Genomic DNA, 20,220 nt, shown 5'->3' on the forward strand with positions numbered 1-20,220 from the left:
CAATTCACCCAATACGCCCCTACTGGCATATCGGGTGTATCGATATTTTGAACCTTGATTGAAACTATGAAGCTCCATGCTTTGCTTTTGGAGTTGCACCAAATATTCAGGGTAGCACAAATATAGGCCCCATTTGGTGTGTCTTTCCGCATGAGTTGTTGGCTGTTTAGAAGCCCGACAGCTCGCGTTTTCATCTTTTCCAGTTTGGTTGGGGGAAGATCTAGCCACTGAAAGATTCTACCCCAAAAAGACGTGGAAAGCCTATTTCGGGCTATTTTCAAGAAGCTCCAAATGGAGTTTTTCAACTTTTTTTGTCTCGTCACACAGAAAGACGTGCCTCCAACCAATCTGTGGGCTGCCAAGATCTTTATGTAAAAGCCCGCTACATCTTTTGGCTGTCAAATTTTCCATAAGATCTTTCAAAAAAGACTTGCCAAATGGCACCATAGGCTTCCCCCCATATCGTCCCACATTTACAACGAGTTGTAACGGCCTTCTCATGGGATTGGAATCAAACAACATATAAAATGGAAAAAGCAATGTTAAGAACTGTAAATTGGATTGCTCTTATCAAGTAAAAGGGTGTTAGGAGAAATACCTAGCCCTGTTGTACTCCTATTCTATAAATTAATGAATGAATTTTCAGTTGCTGATCAAAAAAAAAAAAAAAGTTAATACTTAACTGTACTTGAAGTGAAATGAAGATAACTAAACTATGTTAAGGGACATCATTTTTTTGATTTTTAGAGGGGGGAAAGTTGGTCAATGGGATTTTGGTTCCATTGATCAAGAAACCCATTATTTTCCTGGATATCACTTACCTATACCCATCTCCCAGGTGGATAAATAACTTTCCCACCTGGAGAAAGTTGCCTACACTTGGATGGGACAAAAATGTCCCTTTTAATAATAGATTTTTATGGTTAAAAGGGTCATTATCTTATTTATTTGAGAAATAAAAGAATATGGGTAAATGCAGTTACCTGAATAAGTAACTTACCAAAAAGTGAACAGGGCCTAAAAATGAAGGAGATTAGTTAAGAGGAGGATTTACCTCCGAGTGCATGAATGTACTTATATTTTAGGTGGTTTTGATGGAATTCGAAAGAAGGGCAGTTGCACAAAGCCACAAAGTGGATGAGTCTTTGTTGCTGCTGAATTTTGTTGCACTTCTTATGGACTTGGCTTATCTATCTTCAACTACTCTTCGGACTAATATTGAGGGTAGGGATGGAGGGTGTAGGCCACTTAGTTCTAGTGCTGTTTCAAATGCTGAGACCACTTGGTCCTAGATCTAGGGCTATGTGGAGGTCTACTGGGTGAGACAAAGGTTTGTCTTATTGTGGTTTAGGGTATGTATAGATTTGAGCATTGGATTAGTATCATAAAGCATCCAATTTTGATTGAATTTAGGAGCTCAATATGTAATTTTTTTAAGCAATGTCCCTAGTACTGCACTGTAAATCATGACCCAGGAACCAGGTTTATAAGGCTCCGTGTAGTTGCTTAAATCTTCCAAATCCATGGTATATTTTGCCATGAGGTTCAAAATATAGCAATGTACCATATCGTACAAAATATAAATTTGGGATTGAGCACATGGGAAGTTAAGATGCTCCTAATGAATGGATTTGATGAAGCTTTTAGGGTTTAAAACCCTATATCCCTTTTATGACCCAGTAAGCCCAATAAATTCTAATTGAGGTTGAGGTATGTTGATCAGGCTTTAAAAAGAGTTTCTCTTGATGGATTTTGGTAAAAATTTTAAATTGGGTTCTGTCAATGTGCATTTGACTTTTTTAAAGGTCTTGTGATTTTAAATAATAAGCAAACTTATATCTTGCTACTTTTTTTCACTTCAGCACATTAAAATTTGTAAGGATTGTGTAGAGTATCACCAGGATATCAATCAGGCACAAGAACAAATTTGGGATGCATGTCAATTTTAGTTGTCTTTTAGTAAAAAAAGGAATCGTAGTTCAATTCTTACATATGAGTACACTTATGGTAGTAGTATGATTCAAAATTTCGCAACATATCAATCGATACGAATTGTATCGATAGGTCATCGATTCATCATGCACAAAATATAAACGTTTAGGCTCAGTTTGGATAGAATACAGATATAAATATGTAGAGCGCAAAGATTGGGGCCAAGCTAATTTGCTCCATCCCATGGATGGAATGGGACAGACCAGGCTCATTGGGTCATGGTTTTGCTGATTATTTGGCCGGTTAAATTGTCAAACCCATAAAAATTCCCAATTAATTGGGACCCGAAAAGCCTGCTGGGTCACATTCACCAGACCAACCATCCAGTCCGGTCCAAGCGTGACAAAACCAACGCTTGATTTTCAACCTGTAATAAAACCAATCAATTTGTCACCTGGCCAGATTTTCAGGTCTGGTTCACCCTCAAACCAATGACCTAGCCAGAATAACTACTGAATCATTAGTTATTTATATTATTAATAATAATAATTCTTATTTATCACACTTAAATTTTTGTTTAATCTAATGAATATGCAATATAAACTGAAAATTTCTGTATTTTATATTCTTATCATTCAGTTTATAATGCTATAAATTGATCTATCTGACCCGGATGATTGAACCGCTGATCCATTGCCCGGACCGGAAACGGAAAGCGGTTCCATTTCGAGGCAGTTTTCAAAACACTGGACAACGCTGTATTGATGCTCTGAATCGAGGCGCGTACCGATAGAATTCCTCGAAACTGAAAATATGACACTGGAAAGGACGTACTTGACGGTTGGTCGTTGGAGGGGCTTCATTTCTTCGTAATAAATGAAAAACAGAAAAAACAAATGAAAGAACAGAACGAAGAACTCAAATTTCCAGTCCATCAACTTCTTTCAAGCACGCCTCTGGACGGCCTGTCATATCTTCTCCCATCTTTCAACTCTCAAAGATCGAACGGTAACCTCTCTCTCTCTGAGAGTCCATTTGGTTTGGTTAGATCATATTCTATTCAATTCGGTTCTGAATTTCAGATGAAACTAATTCATGTAAAAAGAAAGTTTAGGAAGAAACAGAAACTCGTTTTGATTTCGTCGCAACTTTCTTATTGGGAATTTGGTTTCAGAAAGCCATTAAATAAGGAACATGCATAGTGTTTGTTAATGGAGAACCACGGTTCGTATTCATTCAACGACTCCTATAGCTCCCCTTATCCTCCCCCGTATGCGACACTACATTCATCGCAGCCGACACCACCTCCCTGTCTTAATAATTCATATAGTTCTTTTAACATACCACGATATCCACAGCTTCATCCTTCGCCAATTCATTCTAGGTCCTCGTGTTGTGACCAGTGTCTCCTGTCTTCTCATTCTGTTCCCTTCTTCCTACTGTTATCCATGCTTGGTTTACGATTTTGTTCTTTCCACACACCCCCCCCCCCCCCCCGCTCCAAAAAAAAAAAAATCCAGCTAGTACCTGCTTCCTGAAGGTTCCCCCAACTCCAACCAAGGCCAATAGCTTCTCTGGTTGCCACCACCAAGATGGTTTAGCTTCTGCAGGTTTAGGCTTTTTACCAACTAATCATGTTGTGAGTATTTCATCTCTTTACCCTTCCCCCTTCTCCTTATCCTCATCTGGAGATTATTATTTTAGCTAGGGTGCAATTTTCTGCTAACCATTCCCCTACCCCTGGAAGGCAATCATCCACTAGTCTTAGAATCCACCTCCAACATTTCAGAGCCTGGGCACGAGGTATTAATTGGATAAATATGTATAGTTTAACTAATACTTTATTCTCTAGTGATGTGGCACCTTCTTATTCAGGGATGGATGATTCATCTCCTCAGTCGGATTACCCCTTATCTGAATCATCAGAGAGCTCGCTGCATGGTCAGAGTGTACAGATAATCCCTTTTCAGGTATCTGAAGGGCCTTTAAAGTTCTTGCCTCTGCATGGGAACTTAGATATTTGGGTTTATGAGGCAAAAAACCTCCCCAATATGGACATGTTCTATAGAAGTTTCCAAGACATTTTTGGGATATTCCCCACGAATTTCAGCAGAAAAGTTGAAGGAGAAGGGCCTCAAAAGGATACCAGTGATCCATATGTGGTTATTTCAGTATCTGATGCTGTAATCGGGAGGACTTATGTGATAAAAAATAGTGAAAACCCTGTTTGGACGCAGCACTTTTATGTTCCTGTTGCACATTATGCCGCTGAGGTCCATTTTGTTGTAAAAGACAATGATGTCATAGGCTCCCAGCTTATAGGTGTTGTAGGGGTTCCAGTGCAGCAGCTGTATTCAGGAGAAAAAGTAGAGGGAACCTTCCCAATCCTCAATGCAAGTGGGAAGCCATACAAGCAGGGAGCTGTCTTGACTATTTCAATTCAATATACCCCAATAGATAAACTGAACATATATCACCAAGGAGTTGGTTGTGGTCCTGATTACAATGGTGTTCCGGGCACTTACTTTCCTCTGAGAAAAGGTGGAAAAGTTACACTTTATCAAGATGCTCATGTTCCTGATGGCTGCCTTCCAAATACAAATCTTGACCATGGGATGCAATACAAGAATGGGAAATGTTGGCATGACATCTTTGATGCAATACATCAGGCTCGTAAGTTAATTTACATTACTGGGTGGTCAGTGTACCATAAAATTACTCTGGTTAGAGATGGTGATTGCTCATCAGACTCCACTCTGGGGGATCTTCTCCAGTCCAAATCACAGGAAGGTGTGAGAATTCTGCTTCTTGTATGGGATGATCCTACATCAAAGAAAATTTTGGGTTATAAAACAGTAAGGCCACCAAATTCTTTTTTCCCCTTTTTTCTTTTTCATCCATAAAGTGCTCTTTTCTATTTCACAGTATCCTTAAGACAGAATTACCTGACATGTTTATTGTTGATTAATAGCTATATAAGTCTCAATGGTTGGTTATCATTATCATCAGCATCATCATTGGTTGGTAACTTTTATTGTCATTATGATTATCCTAACTGGAACTGTTGGTGCAAATTCATTTATTAAATCATTCTTTGGAAAAAAAAAATTAAGGTAAGGGAATGGTTCCAGGACCATATCTGACTAGGCTGATCTTCTGAAATATAATTGTGAGGTGGTAGGCCTGATCCATGTTTACCATCTGAGAGAATAGGAATGATTCTTGATTTCTTTATATCATAAGTAAATTTGGGTTGCCAGTAAAATCCAAAAATGATTAGATTTTAAGTTCTCATATTCTCTAATTTATTACTATATCCTGATCTTTGTATTTCATAATACAATAGTATTACTATATCCTTGACAAAGAAATGGAGTTAGTGCTTGCTGGACATTTTGGAAAAGAGTCAAACTAGTGAAAATATAATTTGATCTTATATAACTAAGGGCACTGGAAATTGTTCAACACTGGTTTGCTACAACTATAGGCTATTAGAACGTTCAAGGTTAGGTGAACCCCTTGAAAGAATGGTAGGATCCATCGTATGGACGCCAAAAGGATTGTGGAATGGGTGGGCGAATTTCAAAAATTTCCTACCTTCTTCCAACTGGGAATCATATTCCCTAAATTTAGAATACAATATTCAAGGATCCTACTTGAACCATAATCGAACCAGATCTGAACCAAAAGACAAGGGAGGAATTATACCTGATCCAGAGAAGCAGTATCTCCCAAAGTTGGTGTTCACGCCCAAAGAGGACACCAAGATCTGCTCCTGCCGAAGATGGCACAGCAACAGGTGGAACAGAACCAGCAGAGTGTGTCCTACACACTGAGTCCTTCGCAAGAACCCTCTGGAAACTTTGAGCACCAAATCTTTTCAGTCTTTTCTGCAAAACTGATGTCAAGAACTGATTTCTTGATTCTTCTTCAAAGATCGAATCTTGTCAGAAAGAATGGCGGCGGCTGGAGGAGAACTCCTGAAGTGAAGATGGCTGAAATTGCTTCTTTTCTCTCTGGAGTGTGTATGAGATCCTATCTCAATTCGCAGGATGTTTTCTTGCACACAAAACCCTAGGTTCGAAATCTGATGTTGTATCTCTTAGTTAGGGTTTCTCCTCTTTTCTTCTTGATTAAGAAACCCCCTAATCCAATTAGGAGTTATCCCAATCCAAATCAGTATCTGGATAGGGGATGATCTTAATCCTATCGGCAGATTAGGTTAGCTCACTCCTGATCTTATCAGGAGGTTACTAGATTCAAATCTGATTTGAATTTGGTCTCCCAAAGTGGATTAGGTTTGTGAATAAACCCTAGTTGTTTCAAGGTCAAAGTAGAGAAGAAGAAAGAAGAAGGAAAAGAGAAAGAAGAAGGAGAGGAGAAGAACGTTCGGCCAGACTAGAAGAGAGGATGTACAAAAGTACCTCTCCTAGCCAACCCACTTGACTTTTATTCATTAAAAACTTGAGTTACAAGAAAGACAATTTTGTCCCTCCTAGAAGATGGGACACATAACTTAAACTCAGATACAATAGACATTTCACTTTCAATAAGATACACCAGAATGACCAAAATACCCCTGACTCGAGCATTCTAACACTCCCCCTCAAGCTGGAGAGTATATATCATATAGTCCCAGCTTGTTACAAATGTAATCTATTCTTCCCCGAGACAATCCTTTTGTGAAGATATCTGCCCACTGATTTCCTGAGCTCACATGAGATGTAGTTATTACCCCACTTATCACTTTCTCTCTCACAAAGTGACAATCCACCTCAATATGTTTAGTTCTTTCATGGAAGACAGGATTGGATGAGATGTGAACAACAGCTTGGTTATCACAGTATAGTTTCATGGGTTTGTCAATTGAGAAACCCATCTCCTGTAGTAGGTTCTTCAGCCATACTAGTTCACATGTGGTATGGGCCATAGCCCTGTACTCTGCTTCCGCACTACTTCTAGCCACCACTGTTTGCTTCTTGCTCTTCCAAGTTACAAGATTGCCACCCAGGAAGGTACAATACCCTGTGGTTGACCTCCTGTTTGATATAGAGCCAGCCCAATCAGCATCTGTGTACCCTACTATCTCAAGAGTTCCTCCCTTTTGGTATAACAAACCACGACCTGGAGCACCCTTTAGGTACCTAACAATTCTCAGAACAGCTTCCCAATGAGGAACCCGGGGATGTTGCATAAACTGACTCACCACACTCACAGCAAAAGATATATCTGGTCGGGTAATGGTCAGGTAGTTCAACTTTCCCACCAACCTTCTGTATCTTCCAGGATCATCAAACTCTTCACTTGCATCCACACTTAACTTGGCATTGAGTTCCATAGGAGTCTCTGCTGGTTTAGCACCTAACAACCCTGTTTCTTCAAGTAGATCAAGAACATATTTCCTCTGACATAGGTTGATCCCCTGTTTTGACCTCGCAACTTCTATTCCTAGGAAATACTTTAGCTTCCCCAGATCTTTCGTATTGAAGTGGTCCTGTAAGAATTTTTTTAGCCTGTCAATTCCATTGTTGTCACTTGCAGTTATGACAATATCATCCACATACACGACTAGCAAGATGTTTCCATCTTTCGAGTTATAGCTAAACATGGAATGATCAACCTGATACTGTTTCATCCCAAAAGCCTTCACCACTTCACGGAACCTGCCGAACCATGCACGAGGAGATTGTTTCAATCCATAGATTGCCTTTTTGAGCCTGCACACCTTACCAGCCTCCCCCTGAGCAACAAACCCTGGTGGTTGCTCCATATACACCTCCTCAACAAGATCACCATGTAGGAAGGCATTTTTGATGTCAAGTTATAGGAGAGGCCAATCATACATAGTAGCCAATGAGATCAACACCCGAACTGAACCAATTTTAGCCACAGGAGAGAATGTCTCCATATAGTCCACACCATATAACTGAGAATAGCCCTTGGCCACTAACCGTGCCTTCAATTGTTCCACACTGCCATCAGGAAGATGCTTCACTGTATAGACCCATTTACACCCAACAGTGTGCTTACCAGGAGGAAGGGTGGTCAGTTCCCATGTATGATTATGTTGTAGAGTAGAGAGTTCTTCTTCCATGGCTTGCCGCCACCCTAGAGAGGCAAGGGCTTCCTATACAGTCTTGGGAATGGGGACCGATGAGAGTAATGCAATAAACTTGTAATGGGAAGCAGAAAGGTGAGCAGTGGAAACATAGTCTGAAATGGGATGAGAAGTACAAGTACGTTTACCTTTCCGCAAAGCTATAGGGAGATGAAGATGTGAGGGAGAAGGGGCAGTAGCAGGATCTGTCGACGGGTGCTGAAGTGGAGGAGGAGCCGAAGCATATGATGTGCATATGATGTGCATCTGCAGTAGGAGTGGGAACTACGGGAAGGGGGTCCACAACTGGAACAGGAAGAGGAACCACAGAGGGAGAAGAAGAGACCCCGACATTGGAGAAAAAAGGAACTGATTCAAAGAAGGTGACATCAGGGCCCACAAACGATTTATGAAACTTAGGGTTATAACACTTGTACCCTTTCTGAGTCCTTGAGTAGCCAAGAAAAATACACTTTGTAGCCCGAGCATCTAGCTTGTCTACTCCAGGCCCCAAGTGCTGAACAAAACAAACACAACCAAAGACTCTTGGGGTGAGAGGAAAGGGAGACAAAGTGGGGAACAACACGGAGAAAGGGGATTGACTTCCAAGGATTGACATGGGCATCCGATTTATCAAAAAACAGGATGTAAGAACAGCATCATTCCAAAAGTGCTTTGAGACATGCATATTGATCATCAAGGACCGAGTGGTTTCAAGAAGATGTCTATTTTTCCGTTCAGCTACACCGTTTTGTTGTGGGGTGTAGGCACAAGAAGTTTGATGAATTATTCCATGATGTTCTAGGTATTGCTGAAATGATGAGGAAATGTATTCTTTGGCATTATCGGAGCGAAGTATTTTCATATGAACACCAAACTGAGTGCGTATTTCAGCATGAAATTTCTGAAAAATAGAGAACAATTCACTATGGTCTTTCATAAGATAGATCCATGTCATCCTTGAAAAGTCATCAACAAAGATTACAAAAGACTTAAACCCATTGTATGACACCACTTTAACTGGACCCCATACATCAGAATGAACTAAAACAAAAGGACTTGAGACACGACTATCAGTTCTTGGACTAAATGAGACTCGATGATGTTTTCCCAATTGACATGACTCACAATCTAATGATGAAAGATGACTCAATGAAGGAACTAGCAGCTTCAAAGCCTTGAGAGAGGGATGACCAAGTCTGCAGTGCCATTGGAGAGGAGTAAGAGACGACTGAAAAGCCACTGGAGGGCCACCACCATCAAGGTAATACAAACCACCGGCTTCATGCCCTCCACCAATCTTCGTCCCTGTCTGGAGATCCTGAAACACACAAGAAGAAGGATAGAAGGTTACAGAACAATTAAGGGACTTGGTTAATCTACTAACAAACATAAGGTTAAAAGGGAACTTAGGAACATATAAAACAGATGCTAAAGACAATGAGGAGAGATCAACATCACCAACACCACAAATAGGAGATGTAGAACCATTAGCAAGTGTAACTGTCTGAGATGTGGAGGTGCGAGAAAGGGAAGAAAATACATCAGGAGTCCCAGACATATGGTCCGAGGCGCCAGAATCAATGATCCAGGGTGAGGCTTTGGAAGCTAAACAAGTCATACCTGAATGGGCAAGTGTAGTTGTGTTCTGCTGAGTTGTTTGAAGGAACTGCTCATATTTTGCTCGTGGTACACTCACCATTTCTTGCGCAAAAGCACAAGTGGGTGTGGAGGGGGTTGGTGCAGTTTGTTGGCTTTCAGAAATTGTTCTACTACTCTTAGATGTAACATGGTTAGCCCAAGTGTTGGGTGGACCACGCAAATCATAGTAGAAATTAACTGTGTGCCCCTCTAAGCCACAATGTGTACATTTTCTCTGAGCATTACCCCTTCCTTTTCCACGGCCTCCCCCTGACTCACGGCCTCTAGTCCGGCCACTGGCCCGGTTAAACATGTGCCCACCATGGTTGCTTGGAGGGCCACTGCTGCCACCACCACTTCTACTTCCACGACTACTCCCTTTAGTCACTACCAAACCAGATCTATCAGAGAAGGAAGAATGTTCCACTGGCTCAATGGATGTCCTCTTAAGACGGGCAAAAACTTCTTCAAGTGAGGGGAGAGCTGATCCCCCCAATATTTGTGCTCTGATAGGCTCATACTCAGCATTGAAGCCCACAAGAAACCTAGTCACATCAAGCTGTTCACGCTGCTGTTGTTGGATCTGGACATCTGATGTGAGAGGGTGATACACATTGCGGATGTTTCTCAAACTTGCATAATACTCTTCTAAGCTTTGACTTCCTTGCTTCAAATTGAAGTACTCTTGGTATAACTGATATACCCTAGTTGTATTGTCTTGTCCAGAGTACAACTTTTTAGCATGATTTCAGATCTCTTTGGCTGTATCTAGGAACATGAAGTTCACACTAATCTTTGGTTCCATGCTGTTCCAAAGCCATGTCATTATCTGTGCATCATCTTGTTCCCAATCACTGAACCCAGGAAAATCAGAGGAAGGTTTCTCCTCCCTCACATGTTTTACTTTCCTCTTGGCCTTCAAGAACACCTCCACTGATTTTGCCCATGGTACATAGTTCTCACCATTCAACTTGATGGATGTCATTTGAACACTTAGATAATCTGAAGAGAGAATGATGTCTGTTTTGTTGTTGTTAGTGGTGTTAGTGAAGGGGTATTTCAGTCTTTGTACTTGTTGAGAATGCTGATGTGTACTGTTATGTTAGTTCGAGTGCCTCTTACTTAAAGAAGGGCACTCAAGTCTTTTCCAATAAGTTAATAATATAATAACAGGTCTGGCCGAATCAAGGGTTTAACTTTTTTCCCTAACCAGCCTTTCTCTCTTTTCTCTCTTCTCTCTTTTCTTCTTTCCTCTCCTACTTCTTGCTGTCTACTTTACTCTACAGTCAACGAACAAGACAGAATTCTATGGCAGGTCAAACTTCAACATGGTATCAGAGCCACTTTGACCAAGTGGTCTAGTGTTCGATTCTCATCACCCCCATTATAATAAATTAAGTTTCAGCACAAGGTATGGGTGGGCCTGTGCTGTCCACGCTTCAAGCCCAATGGGCTTTCGTGTGAGGGGGCATGTTAGAGAATAAAACCTATTCAAGGACCTCACTTAATAGCTTAAGCTTTTAGGTTGAATGGTTCTTTGAGATGGTATCAGAGCTAGGTTCACCAAATCAGACTTGCTAGAATTCTGCCTTCTGCGCATTCGAATTAGGGTTTCACTTGGGGTTCTCAGTTGTGAGTTGGAGACTGGGAAAAGGGCTGAAAAGGAGTGATCGCCCTCTTCCCTAGGAGGTCTCTATGCCTCCGATTGTGTCGTTGGTGATTGGTTGCTGTGGTTTCTAAGCCCTAGTTAGGGCTGGTACGTGTGGTGCAGTGGTGTCTCAGCCCTTCGTATGGTTGGCCTTCAGGCGATGAGGTAAAGTTTTTTTTATATATTTTTTTTGTTATGGAATACATGAGAGGTGTAGTACAGTTCGCATGATGGGTTTTCAGATTGCAGTATGCTAGGGTTTATGCTAGGGTTTATTCTGGTTTGTGTGTGATTCGAATGGCAATAGTGTCTACTTAATGGTGAAGCTTCCTATAGTTGTGGATTAATGTTGGTGGTGTTACAAGTGTGGTTTTCAGCTTTTGATATCGCTGAAATCAGTGTGTAGACCTCGGTGAGTAGGGGTTGTGGTGTTGTAGTTTTCAGCATTTAATACTGCTGAAATCAGTGTACAGATTTCGGTGAGTAGGGTTTGTGGTGTTGCTGTTCTCAGCTATTGAAATCAGTGTGCAGATTTCGGTGAAGTGTCTGTGTGTAGTGTGCAGTGTGTAGTGCTCCTAATTCAGTGCTCAGAATTAAGGGAGTTTGGCAATGGCAGATAACAGTTATAGTAAACCTAGTGTCATGATATCTACTGACTACCTGAATGTCCAAATCACCTCCATTAAACTGAATGGAGAGAATTATGTCCCTTGGGCCAAGTCTGTAGAGGTTTTTCTGAAGGCGAAGAAGAAAGTGAAGCATATAAGAGAGGAGAAACCCCCCGCTAATTCTCAGGAGTATGAAGACTGGGAACAGGAAGATGCACAGATCATTACATGGTTGTGGAACAGTATGGAACCCAAAATCAGTGTGAACTTCATGTTTCTTGACACAGCCAAAGAGGTGTGGGATCATGCTAAGAAACTGTATTCAGGTCAGGATAATACCACTAGGGTATATCAACTGTATCAGGAATACTTCAATCTGCAACAGGGAAATCAGAGCCTTGAGGAGTACTATGCCAATGTGAGGAATATCCGTAATGAGTTAAATGTCTATCATCCTCTCACTTCAGATGTCAAAGTTCAACAGCAACAGCGAGAGCAGCTTGATGTGACACGGTTTCTGGTGGGGCTGAAGTTTGAGTATGAACCAGTACGAGCCCAGATACTAGGGGGATCTGCTCTTCCATCTTTAGAGGAGGTGTTTGCTCGTCTTCGGAGGGCTTCCATTGGATCTATGGACTCTAATGTCTCCGATAAATCAGCATTTGCAGTGTCAAGAGGCCGAGGTGGTAGAAGTGGGACTCGAGGAACCCAGCCTGGCAGGAGTGGTAGCGGTGGATCTACACATATCCGTGGTGGTGGTCGTACTGGAGGCAGAGATTCAGGGGGAGCTCGTGGTAGAGGACGTGGCTCGGGTCCACGGAAGTGTACTCACTGTGGTTTGGATGGACATACCATTAACTACTGCTATGACTTACATGGTCCTCCCTCGACGTGGGCCAACCATGCCATGACTAGTGACACCAGTTTCAGCTCTACACAGGAGAAACGGTCAGCTGACCCGATGCCTTCTACTCCCTCAGATGGTCCAGGCAAGGAGATGGTGAGTGTTCCTCGTGATGAGTATGAGAGGTTTGTTCAATCCAAGTCACAGCAGAACACAGCTTCCTTTGCACACTCAAGTATGGCTTGTTTGGCATCCACACCCAACCCCTGGATTATTGACTCTGGAGCCTCCGATCACATGATGGGAACTCCAGGTGTGTTTTCATCTCTCACTCATTGCTCAACATCACAATCTGTTACCCTTGCTAATGGCTCCACGTCATCTATCTGTGGTGTTGGTAATGTTGACCTAGACCCTGTATCCCTATCCTCTGTTTTATATGTACCTAAGCTTCCATTTAATCTTATGTCTGTTAGTAAGCTGACCAAGTCCCTTAAGTGCTCCATCACTTTTTACCCTTCTATGTGTGTTTTTCAGGATCTCAAGACGGGGATGAAGATTGGTGGAGGGCATGAAGCCGGTGGACTGTATTATCTTGATGGTGGTGGACGAACGTCAACGGCTCTTCAGTCATCCATTTCTCCTCTCCAGTGGCACTGTAGATTTGGTCATCCTTCGTTGAAAGTGTTGCAGTCCTTAGTCCCTTCATTGAGTCAACTTTCTGTTTTAGATTGTGAGTCTTGTCAATTTGGGAAACACCATCGTGTTCCCTTTCGTTCTAGGGTCGATAACCGTGTGTCGAGTCTTTTTTCTTTAATTCATTCAGATGTTTGGGGTCCTTATAAAGTGATGTCATATAATGGATACCGATATTTTGTTATTTTTGTTGATGACTGTTCAAGAATGACGTGGCTCTAGTTAATGAAAGAAAGAAGTGAATTATTTTTCATCTTCCAGAAATTTTATGCTGAGATCCGCAATCAATTTGGTGTTCACATCAAAATTTTCCGTTCTGATAATGGTCGTGAATACTTGTCTTCATCTTTTCGAGAATACTTGGACCAACATGGCATTATACACCAAACTTCATGTACCTATACTCCGCAACAAAATGGGGTTGCTGAGAGAAAGAACCGCCATCTTGTAGAAACGGCACGCTCCCTCATGCACCACATGAATGTTCCCAAAACTTTTTGGAGCGATGCAATGCTCACCTCTTGTTTCTTAATTAATCGGATGCCCACGTCTATCCTTGATGGTCGTTCTCCTTTTAGTGTCTTATTCCCCAACATGTCTCCGTTTCCGCTTTCTCCTCGGGTATTTGGGTGTGTCTACTTCGTTCATAATCTGAGTCCCGGGACTGACAAGTTAGATGCACGTTCCGTGAAGTGTATCTTCCTTGGTTATTCCCGAACTCAAAAAGGGTACAAGTGTTATCATCCTAGTTCTCGTCGTTCCTTGGTATGTGCTGATGTTACATTCTTCGAGTCTACTCCGTTCTTCGTGGGGTCCGGTGCTGCTGCTTCCCCCACATCACCACCTCCTCTTCCTCTTCCTCTTCCTGTGGCTGATCCACCTCCTCTGGTTCCAGTCATGCCTACGTCCTTGCCTCCGGTGCCACCATTGGTTGACCGTCCACCCATCCGTCACGTGTATACACATCGCCCACGTGTACCGGCTGCAGCTCCTCCAGCTTCATCACCGTCGACAGATCCAGCTCCAGCTCCGACACCAGCCTCCGACCTAGATCTTCCTATTGCCTTACGGAAAGGTAAGGTACTTGCACCCTTCACCCTATTTCCAATTTTGTTTCACTTACCCACCTCTCCGCTTCCCATCGCCAGTTCATATCTTTGTTATCCTCCGTGGTTGTTCCTAAGGATGTCCAGGAAGCCCTTACCTCTCCAGAGTGGTGCCGTGCTATGGAAGAAGAGCTCTCTGCTTTGCATCATAATCACACTTGGGATCTCACCGCTCTTCCTCCTAGGAAGCAGACTGTCGGTTGTAAGTGGGTGTATAGTGTTAAGTACTTGCCAGATGGTCGTGTTGAGCGCCTGAAGGCGCGGCTGGTTGCCAAAGGGTACTCCCAAACCCATGGCATTGACTACACAGAGACGTTCTCCCTGGTTGCTAAGATAGGGTCAGTTCGTGTCGTCATCTCCCTTGCAGCTATGTCTGATTGGCCTCTCCATCAGCTCGATATCAAAAATGCCTTTTTGCATGGTGATTTGCTCGAGGAGGTCTACATGGAGCAACCACACGGGTTTGTTGCTCAGGGGGAGGATGGTAAGGTATGCAGACTTAAGAAGGCTATTTATGGACTTAAACAGTCCCCTCGAGCATGGTTTGGTAGGTTCAGTGAGGTGGTCAAGAAGTTTGGTATGAAACAGTGCTAAGTTGATCACTCTGTCTTCAGTCTTGACTCTTCGGCAGGTAAAATAATATTGGTGGTGTATGTGGATGATATCGTTGTGACTGGGAATGATAAAATGGGCATTGACAGATTGAAGGCATTCCTACAGGAACACTTTCAGACAAAGGACCTTGGCAAGTTGAAATACTTTTTGGGCATAGAGGTAGCAAGATCTAAGCATGGCATTAATTTGTGCCAGAGGAAATATGTGCTTGATTTACTGGAAGAAACAGGATTGTTGGGTACTAAACCGGCTGAGACACCTATGGAAACAAATATGAGTCTGAGCAGTGATATAGGTGAAGTGTTTGAAGAGCCTGGCAGATACCGACGACTTGTAGGCAAACTAAACTATCTAACCATTACTCGGCCAGATATTTCATTTGCGGTTAGTGTGGTGAGTCAGTTCATGCAGAAACCTTTGGTCCCACATTGGAATGCAGTGCTAAGGATTGTTAGGTATCTGAAAGGAGCTCCTGGTCGTGGTTTGCTGTACAGAAGTGGTGGAAAACTGGTAGTAGAAGGATACACCGATGCTGATTGGGCAGGTTCTATGTCTGATAGATGATCTACCACAGGCTATTGCACCTTTCTGGGGGGTAACCTGGTAACATGGAAAAGTAAGAAGCAAACAGTTGTGGCAAGAAGCAGTGCAGAAGCAGAATATAGGGCCATGGCACATACTGCTTGTGAACTAGTGTGGCTGAGGAACCTTCTACAGGAGATAGGATATGACATCAGTACTCCAATGAAGCTCTATTGTGACAATCAGGCAGCGGTTCATATCTCTTCCAATCCAGTGTTTCATGAAAGAACCAAGCACATCGAAGTTGACTGTCATTTTGTGAGAGAGAAGGTGCTGAATGGGGTGATAGAAACTGCATATGTTAGTACGGGAAACCAGTGGGCAGACTTGTTTACAAAAGGCTTGAGTCGGGGGAGAGTGGACTACATATGTAACAAGCTGGGATTATATGATATATACTCACCAGCTTGAGGGGGAGTGTTAGTGGTGTTAGTGAAGGGGTATTTCAGTCTTTGTACTTGTTGAGAATGCTGATGTGTACTGTTATGTTAGTTCGAGTGCCTCTTACTTAAAGAAGGGCACTCAAGTCTTTTCCAATAAGTTAATAATATAATAACAGGTCTGGCCGAATCAAGGGTTTAACTTTTTTCCCTAATTCGAACCAGCCTTTCTCTCTTTTCTCTCTTCTCTCTTTTCTTCTTTCCTCTCCTACTTCTTGCTGTCTACTTTACTCTACAGTCAACGAACAAGACAGAATTCTATGGCAGGTCAAACTTCAACAGTTGTCATTCCCAACTACAGTTGAAGCCATCTCAATTATGTCTCCTCTGAATATACACCACAATCTCACACTTGTCACAAGACTTATCTCGCTTACAATACCACCAACCCACTTTCTTCAACTGCACATTACACACTACACTCTAAAGCTGAAATCATTCAGTCAACACATCAAACACTTGGACTGCACACTGCAGGACCATTTACCACCAACACACCACTACTGAAATTACTCAGTCATTTCATCGAACACTTGTTCTGCAAACTGCAAGACCTGATTACACACAAGGTCTAGGGGTTCACTTTTAAGCATTTAAAAACATAGATATGTCAGCCACCACAACACAATCAACACCACACCACTGCTGTCGTGGACATCAGCAGTCTACCACTCTTCTTTCAGCACACATGTGAGCAAGAAAACACACAAAAAAAAACATGACTGATATGTGTATCAGTTTCACCCAGCACCACAACAACTAACTTTCGAAGCACACAAAAAAAATCAGCATTCACAGTCCATTTCTGAACACACGACAACAGTGTCCATACCTGTATACGACCAGCCCTCTTCGTACACTGAATAGAGGGTCTAGTATACCACTTCAACGACCACCACAGCACCGGCCAGAGGCATTCTCACCTCTGGGCCCTCAAAACGACAATTCCTTTTCAGCCCTTTATCGAGTCTTCAATCAGATCAGCTGTAGGATGATGAAACCTATTGTGAAGCTGGCGGCGAACCCAGGAAGAAGACAGCAGCAAGAAAACGAACACCAGACCTTAATGCTCTGATACCATGTGAATAAACCCTAGTTGTTTCTAGGTCAAAGTAGAGAAGAAGAAAGAAGAAAGAAAAGAGAAAGAAGAAGAAGGAGAGGAGAAGAGTGTTCGGCCAGACTAGAAGAGAGGATGTACAAAAGTACCTCTCCTAGCCGACCCACTTGACTTTTATTCATGAAAAACTTGAGTTACAAGAAAGACAATTTTGTCCCTCATAGAAGATGGGACACATAACTTAAAATCAGATACAATAGACATTTCACTTTCAATAAGATACACCAGAATGACCAAAATACCCCTGACTCGAGCATTCTAACAAGGTTAAAGGCCCAATCCTTTTGCTAACGCACCTAACCTCATGCTTGCTCTCTTTGTGAACACCTGTGACATGCTTCAAAAGAGGAGGCCAAATAAATGCCTATCCCCTCATGCTTGCTCTCTTTGTTTTTCTAATGGTGAATCCCTTCCCTATTTATTGATCTTTTGTCCTTTTGTGCTCCATGTTTGGGAGTCTTTTCGTTCTCTCTTTCGTTGTGGGTGGAGCTCTCCCCAGGATGTAGTGAGTCTCTTCAGTCCAAACTTCTTAAGGCAGCCAATGGAAAGAGTTCGGGCTATGTGGAAATCAGTTAGGGTGGGTGGTGTGGACTGTTTGGGAGGAATGGAATGCAAGGATATTTAAACAAGCAAAAGGAAGAAACTGTGAAAATTATAAAGATAAGAGTAGCACATTGGGTAAAAACTCTTGAGCTCTTTCAAAAGTTCTCAATGACTGATATAGTAAGGGCATGGAAGCCCCCAGGTACTAACAAAATTAAGCTAAATTTTGATGGAAGCTCCATAGGAAACCCGGGTTTGGCAGGCGTTGGTGGTGTGTTTAAAGATACTTTCAAGCAAAGTATTGGCAATGTATTCAGGTCCTTTGGGGGGTGGTGACTCTAAAAAGGCTAAGTTGTTAGCGCTGCTACAGGGTCTAAAACTTGCTAAGCAAGCTGATTTAAAAAACTTGGAGGTTGAAGGGGACTCACAATTGGTGATCTCTTGGGTTACCAATAGGGGTAATGTTCCTTGGGTTTACAGGCACTCGCTAAGGGAGATTGAGATCTTGGAAAGGGAGCTGAATGCCTCTTTTACTTGGATTAGGAGGACTGCCAATGGGGTGTTCAACTCTTTAGCTAAACAGGGGGCCTACAGGCAGCAGCTTTTTTGGGCTGTTTTATAATATGTTGTTGGGCATAGTTTGTCTTTCTGTTTTTCTGTAACCTGTTTCACTCATTTATTAATAAAATTCATTTTCTTGCTGATAAAAAACAGTAATACATACATATCTGTGCACAAGGAGACAGTCTGTATTGCAGTCATTAGAGTGAGAGTAACCTAGAACTAGTGGCCTGAATTTTTCACTGAAAACAGAGAAAGGAAAGTACATTTAGGCTACTTGTATGTTTTCTTCTGTTTTCTGTCCATATGCTTTCTGTTGCTGAGTAGTCATAAGCTTAGTAGCTCTAAATATGTATTTGGAAATTCTGATTTTTGTTGCTAACAATTTGTAAGATGTTATAAAGTGCTTTCTTGTATGCCAGTGTCATCACTCTACATTACAATTAGAAAAATTTTCAATCTCTTATCTACTAATCTCATCAAAGTAAATGAATGTAGGATGGACTCATGCAAACCCATGACGAGGAGACTCGTCATTTTTTCAAGCAGTCCTCAGTGCAACTGATCCTTTGTCCCCGATCTGCTGGGAAAAGGCACAGCTGGGCCAAACAGCAGGTTAGAGTAAATTGTTTATCTTCTTTGAATCCTTGGTTATGCTACAGTTTTAATTGTTTTCTACATTAGATAATTCCCTACATCGTGCATGAATTAATTCAGTGACATCTTTGTCTTGGGTTAAGCCTGTTTTAGTTTGATTGGAAACCTGAAGGATGAAACCTAAAATGTTATCCACATAGAGAAGGTGCATCTGGCATTTTATGCAGCAATATTCTGGACACTTAGAACTATAATTTGTTCTCCAAGGATAAGATTCTACATATCTTGTACCCTACCAATTATAGTTCAGATTATCAACAATTCTTTCCAGATAGTTCAGGTTATGTAGAAGTTGTCAAATCTTACACTTCTGGATTTCTTGAGGATAGGTCAAATTAGTAGTTGCCCAGAGGTGGGCCTTTTGCTCATTGTGTTCAATGGTGAGGCCTTTGAATGTTATTTGGGTACCCCCTAATGAAATCGTATTATATATTTTGCTGGAGTTCTGGACATCTATAGTCATACTCTTGAAGTTGCAGTGAAAACCAACTTATTGGAATATATCATGTATAGAAAAGCCTTGAAAATGAAAGCCAATTTTCCATGATTTATTTTCTCAATAACATATCAATTATTAATGAAAACAATTGAGTACTTCAAATGAGAATCAATACCAACAATAAAGCATTGCCTTTTCCTGTTCTTTTTGGTTACAGATATGCCCTAACTTCCTTGCCTGTGATTTTAGTATTTTAAGATTCTATGAAAGAACACCCAACACATTAAAAGATAGAGTTGCAATATAAGAATAGCTCTTAATTGGTGAATGAAATGAACCTATATTATGCACCCCAGTAAGGATTTTGGAATCTTTCTTTGTTTAAAAATAGACAGTTTGAGCTGCACTTTTAAGCTGAAAGCCCAGAGTCTTCTCCCAATATAATATACCAATTCCCTATCAAATAGGAGATAACAAATGTCTATAAAATTAGGAGATTTTATACAATATGCAGATATTGATGCAATTTGATTTCCTGATTGCTGGATTTTCTTTCACTTGGATGTGGTTCCACATCTTTTTTTCTAGCAAAAAAAAAAAAGACATGGAGGTTTTAACTGGAAGTTCAACATTTCAAGCCAAATACTTGAGCTTGACTAGGATTCCTTCCTATGATCAAGTACCCAGCAAATTT

General features: G+C 41.6%; 1 protein-coding gene across 3 annotated transcripts in view; it reads left to right on the top strand.

The window, feature by feature from the left end:
* Positions 1 to 2,718: 2,718 nt before the first annotated feature.
* LOC104608338 (phospholipase D beta 1-like) overlaps positions 2,719 to 20,220 on the top strand; it is a 43,525-nt gene continuing 26,023 nt past the window's right edge. For all 3 annotated transcript variants that reach the window (XM_010274289.3, XM_019199599.2, XM_088890102.1), the window contains exons 1-3: positions 2,719 to 2,940; positions 3,808 to 4,787; positions 18,929 to 19,045. In XM_010274289.3, coding sequence (XP_010272591.2) covers positions 2,829 to 2,940; positions 3,808 to 4,787; positions 18,929 to 19,045 — 1,209 coding nt within the window. In that variant the 5' untranslated portion in view covers positions 2,719 to 2,828. The remainder of the gene's footprint in view (positions 2,941 to 3,807; positions 4,788 to 18,928; positions 19,046 to 20,220) is intronic.

This window comes from Nelumbo nucifera, chromosome 6 (assembly GCF_055504915.1).
Source record: "Nelumbo nucifera cultivar China Antique chromosome 6, China Antique-T2T, whole genome shotgun sequence".
Lineage (NCBI taxonomy): Eukaryota > Viridiplantae > Streptophyta > Magnoliopsida > Proteales > Nelumbonaceae > Nelumbo > Nelumbo nucifera.